Source organism: Oncorhynchus clarkii, chromosome 15, assembly GCF_045791955.1.
Source record: "Oncorhynchus clarkii lewisi isolate Uvic-CL-2024 chromosome 15, UVic_Ocla_1.0, whole genome shotgun sequence".
In the NCBI taxonomy this organism is placed as follows: Eukaryota; Metazoa; Chordata; class Actinopteri; order Salmoniformes; family Salmonidae; genus Oncorhynchus; species Oncorhynchus clarkii.
Genome location: NC_092161.1, coordinates 1,005,205 through 1,018,242, shown reverse-complemented (window position 1 = coordinate 1,018,242; position 13,038 = coordinate 1,005,205). Strand labels below are relative to the sequence as shown.

The 13,038-nt window shown below is 44.0% G+C and overlaps 1 protein-coding gene across 1 annotated transcript in view; it reads right to left on the bottom strand.

Moving 5' to 3' along the window:
- LOC139366859 (zinc finger and BTB domain containing 47b) overlaps positions 1 to 13,038 on the bottom strand; it is a 141,704-nt gene that overhangs the window by 85,943 nt on the left and 42,723 nt on the right. The window contains 1 exon segment of the mRNA XM_071104551.1: positions 121 to 396. Coding sequence (XP_070960652.1) covers positions 121 to 396 — 276 coding nt within the window.

The window sequence follows — 13,038 nt, the reverse complement described above, 5'->3', positions numbered from 1 at the left end:
GTTTTATGTAGGGATTAAGAATGTGATATGTCTTTGTTATGAATGTTCTGAAGTCCTTATGAATGTGTTATGTCAGGCTTATGAATGTGTCATTAAGTTCATATGTAGGTGCACACTGACCTGGGAGCTGAGGGCATCCAGAGACAGGTCAACACGGCGCAGCTGCTTGCTCTGGGAGAACAGGGAGTGAAAGAAGGGGCTGTAGGCCGCAAGCACCCCCTTGTGGGCAGGGAAGGTACTGCGCTGGCGCACCAACACTATGTCCACATCACAAAGGTCAGGCTGGAAGAGACGCTGCTCGTTCAACCTGTCCATCAAACAGGTGAAATGAAGAGTCACATCCTCCACCACAGAGAACTCAGCTGACGGGAAGTCTGATGTCTTCTCTACTATGAGCTGAGGAGAGGGGGAGGAGAAGGGAGGGAGGGAGGGAGGGAGGAGAGGATGGAAGGAGGGAGGAGAGGATGGAGGGAGGGAGGGAGGAGAGGATGGAGGGAGGGAGGGAGGGAGGGAGGGAGGGAGGGAGGGAGGGAGGGAGGGAGGGAGGGAGGGAGGGAGGGAGGGAGGGAGGGAGGGAGGGAGGGGAGGATTAGGGGGAGTAGAGGAGGGAGGAGAGGTGGAGGGGGAGGAGAAGAGGGAGGAGAATTGCAGAAGAGGAGGGAGGAGAGATGGAGGGGGAGGAGAGGAGAGGAGGGAGGAGAGGTGCAGGAGAGGATAGAGGAGAGATTGAGGGGGAGGGGAGGAGAGGAGGGAGGGGGAGGGGAGGAGAGGAGGGAGGGGGAGGAGAGGACAGGAGAGGAGGGGGAGGAGAGGACAGAAGAGGAGGGGGAGGAGGAGAATAAAAACAGTGTTATCATTGGATGAGGAGTACTTTCTATGACAAGTAGATTGCTGATAAAGATGTTTTGTGTTCATTACAGAAAGACCGTCGTTAGACAAACATCTTTAGAAAGAGAGCAAATAATTAGCTTGGGATTAGCTTGGGATTCTCAGATCTTAATTTGATCGCTCTTGTTGCTGAGAATGTTTCTGCACAGAAGAAATGCAAACTTGTAGTGTTTTCAAGGTTTAAAAAGGCTTCTAAAGTTTGTAATTTACACTTTAAAATGTCCAGCTTGATTTGCCGTAACAAAAAATCAATCAATCAAATGTATTTCTAAATCCCTTTTTACATCAGCCGATCTGTATCAATCTCTTCAAATCTCTGTTAATTATTATCCACGTAATAATTCACATTATCCTGTTGCTGCAGGATTATTTTCCTGCTGTAGCAAACTGGATCAAATTAAGATCCTACCTCTGTATTACATTGTCTTTCAGAGGCTACTGAGACAAGGGCACAGACCTGAGTAGACAGTACAGACTACATACACTGTACAGTAGGGCTCATTCACAGTACAGACTACACTGTACAGTAGGGCTCATTCACAGTAGGGGTCAATCAGAAATCAAAGGTAGTTTGATCTGTGCTCACACCTCAATCTCCCAAGTGGGGTGTATTATAGCACAGGAAGGGCAAGGTCTCCATCTGAACAGGACACACACACACACACACACACACACACACACACACACACACACACACACACACACACACACACACACACACACACACACACACACACACACACACACACACACACACACACACACACACACACACACACACACACACGTTGTCTCTGAAAGATATATTGATACTCAGTGCCAACTCCTCAAATTAGCCCTCCCTCCTCCTCCTCCCATTATCTCTTGTCTCCTCTCGCTCCTCTTCCCATTATCTCCCTCCGCCTCCCATTATCTCCATTCTCCTCTCCCCGCTCCTCCCATTATCTCCCTTCTCCTATCATTATCTCCCTCATCCTCCCATTATCTCCCTCCTCCTATTATCTCCCTTCTCTTCTCCTTCTCCTCCCATTATCTCCCTTCTCCCCTCCCCCATCCACCAATTATCTCCCTTCTCCTCTCCCTGCTCCTCCTATTATCTCCCTTCTCTCTCCGCTTCTCCCATTATCTCCTTTCTTCTGTCCTTTCTCCTCCCATTATCTCCCTTCTCCTCTCCCTCCTCCTCCCATTATCTCCCATCTCTTCTCCTTCCATTATCTCCATCCTCCTCCCATTATCTCCCTCCTCCTCCTATTATCTCCCTTCTCTTCTCCTTCTCCTCCCTTCTCCTCTCCATCCTCCTCCCATTATCTCCCTTCTCTTCTCCTTCTCCTCCCATTATCTCCCTTCTGTTCTCCTCCCATTATCTCCCTTCTCCTCTCCATCCTCCCATTAGCTCCCTTCTCCTCCCCCTCCTCCCATTAGCTCCCATCCCTCCCCTCCTCCCACCAGCTCCATTGTTCTCCCTCCTCCTCTCATAATGTGGGCGATAGCCTAGTGGTCAGAGCTTTGGGCCAGGAACCGAATGGTCTCTGGTTCGAATACCTGAGCCGACAAAGTGAAGAATCTGTTGCTGTGCCATCTAGCAAGACAAAAAGCGGATTAGCTCCGGGGACGGCGTACTACTATGACTAACCCTGTAAAACAACACCTATCATACTACTATGGCTGACCCTGTAAAACAACACCTATCATACTACTATGACTGACCCTGTAAAACAACACCTATCATACTACTGACCCTGTAAAACAACACCTATCATACTACTGACCCTGTAAAACAACACCTATCATACTACTATGACTGACCCTGTAAAACAACACCTATCATACTACTATGACTGACCCTGTAAAACAACACCTATCAAACTACTATGACTGACCCTGTAAAACAACACCTATCATACTACTGACCCTGTAAAACAACACCTATCATACTACTATGACTGACCCTGTAAAACAACACCTATCATACTACTATGGCTGACCCTGTAAAACAACACCTATCAAACTACTATGACTGACCCTGTAAAACAACACCTATCATACTACTATGACTGACCCTGTAAAAAAACATCATACTAACATACAAACTCCCTTCTTCCTTCCTGCTCTCATTAACTTGCTTCTAATCTCTCCTCCCTCCCTCCTCTCATTATCTCCCACCTCCAAGCCTCCATCCTCCTCTCATTATCTTCCATCTCCTCCCTCCTACCTCCTCCCATTAACTCCCTTCTCCTCCTCCATCCCTTCCTCCCACCTCCTCCCATTAACTACCTTCTCCTCTCTCCTCTGTCCGTCCCCCATTTGCTCCCTTGTCCTCTCTCCTCTGTCCCTCCCCTATTAGCTCCCTTATCCTTTCCCCTCCCTCCCTCCCACCTCCCCCCAATATCTCCCTCTTCCCTTCTCCTTTCATATTTCTGAATGACAGATGAGTTCCTGTACATGATGTCTACCAGGTGAGTAGCAACCTAGTCATGTCTGCTATCTAACACTAATAATGACATCTTTCACATTTCATCAAGCAACAACGCCAAACAAAACAGCATTTTAGATTTATGACCCCATCTCTCTTTCCTCCCCTCCCTCCGTCTCTCCTTCCCTCTCTCCATCCCTCTCCTTCCCTTCATCTCTTCTTCCTTTCTTTCTTCCTTCCTTCCTTCCATCCCCCCCCCCCCCCTCCTTGTAAATGTCGGTGTGTAACTGTGTGTTGTCTCTGTCATTACAGGGAGCAGCTCTTCTAACCAGCTTCTCAATCAGTAGACCTCCCATGATGCATTACTCATCTGCAGTGACCCGAAACAGGCGCAGGGGGACTACTGATTACTGGCACACCAAACCCAAAAGTGACGCAGAGGTTAAGCAGCGTTCCATCGTTACGCTCATACAGCATTCCATCGTTACGCACGCACACACTTTGCAGAGTTGGACTGGTTCTCCCTATAACCATCAACCCTATAGCATTCATACTGTAGATGTTGGAGAAAGAGCTGTTGTCCAAGTCGCTAGTACTTTACGATTTTCATGCAAAAAGCCCTGCCAACTGGGTGTTATGTACTGGTAGAGGCCCGCTTCCCACAGCAGAGCCAAGCTGGAGAGAGCAGAGTAGGGTAGAGGCCAGATCCCAGAGAAATGCCAAGCGGGACAGAGCAGAGTAGAACACAGCAGAGTAGAACATAGCAGAGTAGAGCAGAGTAGAGTAGAACCGAGTAGAGTAGAACCGAGTAGAACAGAGTAGAGCACAGCAGAGTAGAACACAGCAGAGTAGAACACAGCAGAGTAGAACACAGCAGAGTAGAACATAGCAGAGTAGAACAGAGCAGAACAGAGCAGAGTAGAGTAGAACCGAGTAGAACAGAGTTGAACACAGCAGAGTAGAACACAGCAGAGTAGAACACAGCAGAGTAGAACAGAACAGAGCAGAGTAGAACAGAGTAGAGTAGAACCGAGGAGAACAGAGTAGAGTAGAACAGAGTAGAGTATAACAGAGTAGAACGGAGTATAATATAACAGAGTAGAACAGAGTAGAGTAGAAAAGAGTAGAAGAGATTGGAGTATAACAGAGTATAGTATAACAGAGTAGAGTAGAACAGAGTAGAGTAGAACAGAGCAGAGTATAACAGAGTATAGCAGAACAGAGCAGAGCAGAGTATAGCAGAACAGAGCAGCGTATAACAGAGTATAGCAGAACAGAGCAGAACAGAGCAGAGTATAAAATAATAGAGTAGAACAGAGTAGAACAGAGCAGAGTATAGCAGAACAGAGCAGAGTATAACAGAGTATAGCAGAACAGAGCAGAACATAGCAGAGTATAACAGAGTAGAAGAGAGTAGAACACAGCTGAGTAGAACATAGCAGAGTAGAACAGAGCAGAACAGAGCAGAGTAGAGTAGAACCGAGTAGAACAGAGTAGAGCACAGCAGAGTAGAACACAGCAGAGTAGAACAGAACAGAGCAGAGTAGAACAGAGCAGAGTAGAACAGAGCAGAGTAGAACAGAGCAGAGTAGAACAGAGTAGAGTAGAACAGAGTAGAGTAGAACAGAGTAGAACCGAGTAGAACAGAGTAGAGTAGAACAGAGTAGAGTATAACAGAGTAGAACAGAGTATAAAAAAGAGTATAAAGAGTATAAAACAGAGTATAACAGAGTATAAAACAGAGTATAACAGAGCAGAGTATAGCAGAACAGAGCAGAGTATAACAGAGTATAGCAGAACAGAGCAGAACAGAGCAGAGTATAATAGAGTAGAACAGAGTAGAGTAGAACAGAGCAGAACAGAGCAGAGTAGGATAGAGTATAACAGAACAGAGCAGAGTATAACAGAGTAGAGTAGAACAGAGCAGAGTATAACAGAGTATAGCAGAACAGAGCAGAGTAGTACAGAGTAGAGTATAACAGAGTATAGCAGGACAGAGCAGAACAGAGCAGAGTAGAACAGAGTAGAGTATAACAGAGTAGACTATAACAGAGTAGAGTAGAACAGAGTAGAGTAGAACAGAGTAGGACAGATCAGAGTATAATAGAGTAGAACAGAGTAGAACACAGCAGAGTAGAACATAGCAGAGTAGAGTAGAACCGAGTAGAACAGAGTAGAGCACAGCAGAGTAGAACACAGCAGAGTAGACCAGAACAGAGCAGAGTAGAACAGAGCAGAGTAGAACAGAGCAGAGTAGAACAGAGTAGAGTAGAACAGAGTAGAGTAGAACAGAGTAGAACCGAGTATAACAGAGTAGAGTAGAACAGAGTAGAGTAGAAAAGAGTAGAAGAGATTGGAGTATAACAGAGTATAGTATAACAGAGTAGAGTAGAACAGAGTAGAGTAGAACAGAGCAGAGTATAACAGAGTATAGCAGAACAGAGCAAAACAGAGTATAGCAGAACAGAGCAGAGTATAACAGAGTATTGCAGAACAGAGCAGAACAGAGCAGAGTATAAAATAATAGAGTAGAACAGAGTAGAACAGAGCAGAGTATAACAGAGTATAGCAGAACAGAGCAGAACAGAGCAGAGTATAATAGAGTAGAAGAGAGTAGAACATAGCAGAGTAGAACATAGCAGAGTAGAACAGAGCAGAACAGAGCAGAGTAGAGTATAACAGAGTAGAGCACAGCAGAGTAAAACAGAACAGAGCAGAGTAGAACAGAGCAGATTAGAACAGAGCAGAGTAGAACAGAGTAGAGTAGAACAGAGTAGAGTAGAACCGAGTAGAACAGAGTAGAGTATAACAGAGTAGAACAGATTATAATATAACAGAGTAGAACAGAGTAGAGTAGAAAAGAGTAGAAGAGATTGGAGTATAACAGAGTATAGTATAACAGAGTAGAGTAGAACAGAGTAGAGTAGAACAGAGCAGAATATAACAGAGTATAGCAGAACAGAGCAAAACAGAGTATAGCAGAACAGAGCAGAGTAGAGTAGAACAGAGTATAACAGAGCAGAGTATAGCAGAACAGAGCAGAGCATAACAGAGTATAGCAGAACAGAGCAGAACAGAGCAGAGTATAATAGAGTAGAACAGAGTAGAGTAGAACAGAGTATAACAGAACAGAGCAGAGTATAACAGAGTAGAGTAGAACAGAGCAGAGTATAACAGAGTATAGCAGAACAGAGCAGAGTAGAACAGAGTAGAGTATAACAGAGTATAGCATGGCAGAGTATAGCAGAACAGAGCAAAACAGAGTATAGCAGAACAGAGCAGAGTATAATAGAGTAGAACAGAGTAGAGTAGAACATAGCAGAACAGAGCAGAGTATGATAGAGTATAACAGAACAGAGCAGAGTATAACAGAGTAGAGTAGAACAGAGCAGAGTATAACAGAGTATAGCAGAACAGAGCAGAACAGAGCAGAGTAGAACAGAGTAGAGTATAACAGAGTAGACTATAACAGAGTAGAGTAGAACAGAGTAGAGTAGAACAGAGTAGAGTAGAACAGAGTAGGACAGATCAGAGTATAATAGAGTAGAACAGAGTAGAACACAGCAGAGTAGAACATAGCAGAGTAGAACAGAGCAGAACAGAGCAGAGTAGAGTAGAACCGAGTAGAACAGAGTAGAGCACAGCAGAGTAGAACACAGCAGAGTAGACCAGAACAGAGCAGAGTAGAACAGAGCAGAGTAGAACAGAGCAGAGTAGAACAGAGTAGAGTAGAACAGAGTAGAGTAGAACAGAGTAGAACCGAGTAGAACAGAGTAGAGAAGAACAGAGTAGAGTAGAAAAGAGTAGAAGAGATTGGAGTATAACAGAGTATAGTATAACAGAGTAGAGTAGAACAGAGTAGAGTAGAACAGAGCAGAGTATAACAGAGTATAGCAGAACAGAGCAAAACAGAGTATAGCAGAACAGAGCAGAGTATAACAGAGTATAGCAGAACAGAGCAGAGTATAAAATAATAGAGTAGAACAGAGTAGAACAGAGCAGAGTATAACAGAGTATAGCAGAACAGAGCAGAACAGAGCAGAGTATAATAGAGTAGAAGAGAGTAGAACATAGCAGAGTAGAACATAGCAGAGTAGAACAGAGCAGAACAGAGCAGAGTAGAGTATAACAGAGTAGAGCACAGCAGAGTAGAACAGAACAGAGCAGAGTAGAACAGAGCAGAGTAGAACAGAGCAGAGTAGAACAGAGTAGAGTAGAACAGAGTAGAGTAGAACAGAGTAGAGTAGAACAGAGTAGAACCGAGTAGAACAGAGTAGAGTATAACAGAGTAGAACAGATTATAGTATAACAGAGTAGAGTAGAACAGAGTAGAGTAGAACAGAGTAGAGTAGAACAGAGCAGAATATAACAGAGTATAGCAGAACAGAGCAAAACAGAGTATAGCAGAACAGAGCAGAGTAGAACAGAGTAGAGTAGAACAGAGTATAACAGAGCAGAGTATAGCAGAACAGAGCAGAGTATAACAGAGTATAGCAGAACAGAGCAGAACAGAGCAGAGTATAATAGAGTAGAACAGAGTAGAGTAGAACAGAGTATAACAGAACAGAGCAGAGTATAACAGAGTAGAGTAGAACAGAGCAGAGTATAACAGAGTATAGCAGAACAGAGCAGAGTAGAACAGAGTAGAGTATAACAGAGTATAGCATGACAGAGCAGAACAGAGCAGAGTATAACAGAGTATAGTATAACAGAGTAGACTATAACAGAGTAGAGTAGAACAGAGTAGAGTAGAACAGAGTATAACATAGCAGAGTATAATAGAGTAGAGTATAACAGAGTAGAACAGAGCAGAGTATAATAGAGTAGAACAGAGTAGAACACAGCAGAGTAGAACATAGCAGAGTAGAGCAGAGCAGAACAGAGCAGAGTAGAGTAGAACCGAGTAGGACAGAGTAGAGCACAGCAGAGTAGAAAACAGCAGAGTAGAACAGAACAGAGCAGAGTAGAAAAGAGCAGAGTAGAACAGTGCAGAGTAGAACAGAGTAGAGTAGAACAGAATAGAGTAGAACAGAGTAGAACCGAGTAGAACAGAGTAGAGTAGAACAGAGTAGAGTATAACAGAGTATAGCAGAACAGAGCAAAACAGAGTATAGCAGAACAGAGCAGAGTATAACAGAGTATAGCAGAACAGAGCAGAACAGAGCAGAGTATAAAATAATAGAGTAGAACAGAGTAGAACAGAGCAGAGTATAACAGAGTAGAACAGAACAGAGCAGAACAGAGCAGAGTATAATAGAGTAGAACATAATAGAACAGAGAAGAACAGAGCAGAGTATAACAGAGTAGAGTATAACAGAGTAGAGTAGAACAAAGAAGAGTAGAACAGAGCAGAACAGAGCAGAGTATAACAGAGCAGAGTAGAACAGAGTAGAGTAGAACAGAGTAGAGCAGAACATAACAGAGTATAACAGAGTAGAGTATAACAGAGTATAGCAGAACAGAGCAGAGTATAATAGAGTCGAGTAGAACAGAGCAGCGTATAACAGACTAGAACAGAGTAGAGCATAAAAGAGTAGAACAGAGTAGAGTATACCAGAGTATAACAGAGTAGAGTATAATAGAGTAGAACAGAGTAGAGTGTAACATAATATAACATAGTAGAACAGAGTAGAGTATAACAGAGTAGAACAGAGCACAGTATAGCAGAACAGAGCAAAGTATAACAGAGTATAGCAGGACAGAGCAGAACAGAGCATAGTATAACAGAGTAGAGTAGAACAGAGCAGAGTATAACAGAGTAGAGTATAACAGAATAGAACAGAGCAGAGTATAACAGAGTAGAGTAGAACAGAGTAGAGTATAACAGAGTAGAACAGAACAGAGTAGAGTAGAACAGAACAGAGCAGAACAGAGCAGAGTATAACAGAGTAGAGTAGAACACAGTAGAACAGAACAGAACAGAGCAGAGTATAACAGACCAGAGTATAACAGAGTAGAGTATAACAGAGTAGACTATAACAGAGTAGAACAGAGCAGAGTAGAGTAGAACAGAACAGAGCAGAATATAACAGAGCAGAACAGAGCAGAGTATAACAGAGCAGAGTAGAACAGAGCAGAACAGAACAGAGCAGAGTATAACACAGCAGAGTATAAAAGAGTAGAGCAGAACAGAGCAGAGTATAACAGAGTATAGTAGAAGAGAGTAGAGTAGAACAGAGCAGAACTGAATATAACAGAGTATAGTAGAACAGAGTATTGTAGAACAGAGCAGAACAGAGCAGAGTATAACAGAGTAGAGTAGAACAGAGCAGAGTATAACAGAGCAGAGGATAACAGAGTAGAACAGAACGGAGTATAACAGAGCAGAGTATAACAGAGTAGAGTAGAACAGAGCAGAGTATAACAGAGCAGAGGATAACAGAGTAGAACAGAACGGAGTAGAACAGAGCAGAGTATAACAGAGCAGAGTATAACAGAGTAGAGTATAACAGAGTAGAGTAGAACAGAACAGAGCGGAACAGAGTAGAACAGAGCAGAAAATAAGAGTATAGTAGAGCAGAGTAGAGTAGAACAGAGCTGAACAGAGTATAACAGAGTATATTAGAACAGAGCAGAACAGAGCAGAACAGAGTATAGCAGAACAGAACAGAGTATAGCAGAACAGAGCAGAACAGAGCAGAGTAGAACAGAGTAGAGTAGAACAGAGCAGAGGATAACAGAGTAGAGTAGAACAGAGCAGAGTATAACAGAGTATAGTAGAACAGAGCAGAGTATAACAGAGTAGAATAGAGTATAACAGAGTAGAACAGAGCAGAGTCGAGTATAACAGCGTAGAACAGAGCAGAGTAGAGTAGAAAAGAGCATAACAGAGTATAACAGAGTAGAGTATAGTATAACAGAGCAGAGTAGAACAGAGCAGAGTCGAGTACAGTCTTTAACAGATGGGGGAATGAGGAAAATGACCCCTGACTGCCCAGCCACAGCCAGCTGGGGTTTACAGCTCAAGATAGTCTGTATTTCCTACAATAACAGTTCAGACAGACAGACAGACAGACAGACAGACAGACAGACTGAAAGACAGACTGACGGACAGGGAGGATGACCGACAGGCGGACAGAGAGGCTGACAGACAGATGGACGGACAGAGGCTGCCAGACAGACAGAGAGTCTGTGAGACAGACAGAAGGGCTGTGAGACAGAGAGGCTGTGAGACAGAGAGACTGACAGACAGTTAGACTGACGGACAGAAAGGCTAACAGACAGACGGACAGACAGACAGAGACTCTGACAGACTTAGAGACTGACAGACAGAGAGACTGACGGACAGAAAGGCTAACAGACAGACGGACAGACAGACAGAGACTCTGACAGACTTAGAGACTGAAAGACAGAGAGACTGACAGACAGTTAGACTGAAGGACAGAAAGGCTGACAGACAGACGGACAGACAGAGACTCTGACAGACAGAAAGGCTGACAGACAGATGGACAGAGAGGCTGACTGACAGACAGAGAGACTGTGAGACAGATGGACAGAGAGGGTGTGAGAAAGACAGAGAGGGTGTGAGACAGACAGAGACTGTGAGACAGATGGACAGAGAGGGTGTGAGAAAGACAGAGAGGGTGTGAGACAGACAGAGAGGATGTGAGAAAGACTGAGATTGTGTGAGACAGACAGAGAGGGTGTGAGACAGATAGAGAGGGTGTGAGACAGACAGAGAGGGTGTGAGACAGACAGAGATGGTGTGAGAAAGACAGAGGAGAACGGACTTCTAAGAGCTGCTGCCATTTTAAACTTTTTATTGTCCTTCTGTTCGATGTAGTTCTATCACACAGACACAGAGGCCCAGAGAAGGGGAGCAGAAGACACATTAAAACCTTGGATTCTTTCTTATCCTCCAACCTATTCAGACTCCCCACACTGGGTCATGAGCAGAGCACAACTATTTAGTAGGGCCCTGCCTGTCTGTATCTAGGAGAACTGTGACACAGCTGAGCTAACTGTATAACACTGCTGTGGTCTTGGCTGGACACTCAACAGCTGACAACCAGACACCCTGTAGTAGAACAGAGGAGAGGAGAGGAGAGGAGAGGAGAGGAGAGGAGAGGAGAGGAGAGGAGGTTTCAGGCAAAAGTTGGCTTTATAAAAAACTGAAATTGTGATGCTTTCATACTCCCGAAGTAATCTATAAAACAGATAAGGATACTATTCGTCCTCTTGGTAAATTGGAACTACGTCACAGTAGAGAAGCTATTCATCCTCTTGGTTAATTGGAACGGCGTCACAGTAGAGAAGCTATTCGTCCTCTTGGTTAATTGGAACGGCGTCACAGTAGAGAAGCTATTCGTCCTCTTGGTTAATTGGAACGGCGTCACAGTAGAGAAGCTATTCGTCCTCTTGGTTAATTGGAACGGCATCACAGTAGAGAAGCTATTTGTCCTCTTCGTTAATTGGAACTCCATTACAGTAGAGAAGCTATTCATCCTCTTGGTTAATTGGAACTCCATTACAATAGAGAAGCTATTTGTTCTCTTGTTTAATTGGAACTACGTCACAGCAGAGAAGCTATTCGTCCTCTTGGTTAATTGGAACGGCGTCACAGTAGAGAAGCTATTCGTCCTCTTGGTTAATTGGAACTCCATTTCAGTAGAGAAGCTATTCATCCTCATGGTTAATTGGAACTCCATTACAGTAGAGAAGCTATTCGTCCTCTTGGTTAATTGGAACTCCATCACAGTAGAGAAGCTTTTCGTCCTCTTGGTTAATTGGAACTCCATCACAGTAGAGAAGCTATTCATACTCTTGGTTAATTGGAACTCCATCACAGTAGAGAAGCTATTCATACTCTTGGTTAATTGGAACGGCGTCACAGTAGATAAGCTATTTCAATTTTTTTGCTCTATTGGATCTGATCCGAAGCTTAAAAACCGGTTACAGTTGAACTTAAAGGTAGATCAGATCTTTTCCATTGACGTGTTGCTTCTGTAAGTCTGAATACCAGGGGAAAAAATTCATCAACTTTGTTTCCACGTCATTTCATCCAAAAAATGTAATGTGATGACCTTGAATCAATGTAATGGTATTTCCTCTTTTTTTATACCAAACTTTTAGTTTGAGGCCCAGTAAGGCTTTATGTTTGAGTTTGAGGCCCAGTAAGGCTTTATGTTTGAGTTCGAGGCCCAGTAAGGTTTGATTCGGGAGTTTGAGACCCAGTAAGGTTTGATATGGGAGTTTGAGGCCCAGTAAGGTTTGATTTGGGAGTTTGAGGCCCAGTAAGGTTTGATTTGGGAGTTTGAGGCCCAGTAAGGATTGATTTGGGAGTTTGAGGCCCAGTAAGGCTTTATTTTTGAGTTTGAGGCCCAGTAAGGTTTGATCTGGGAGTTTGAGGCCCAGCAAGGTTTGATCTGGGAGTTTGCGGCCCAGCAAGGGTTTATCTGGGAGTTTGAGGCCCAGCAAGGATTGATTGCCCTGAACTACTTCACAGAGTTATCCTGCCCTGAACTACTACATCACAGAGCTACCCTACCCTGCCCTGAACAAGTACATCACAGAGCTACCCTGCACTGAACTACATCACAGAGCTACCCTGCCCTGAACTACTACATAACAGAGCTACCCTGACCTGAACTACTACATGACAGAGCTACCCTGCCCTGAACTACTACATCACAGAAATACCCTGCCCTGAACTACAACATCAAAAAACTACCCTGCCCTGAACTACTACATCACAGAGCTACCCTGCCATGAACTACTACATGACAGAGCTACCTTGC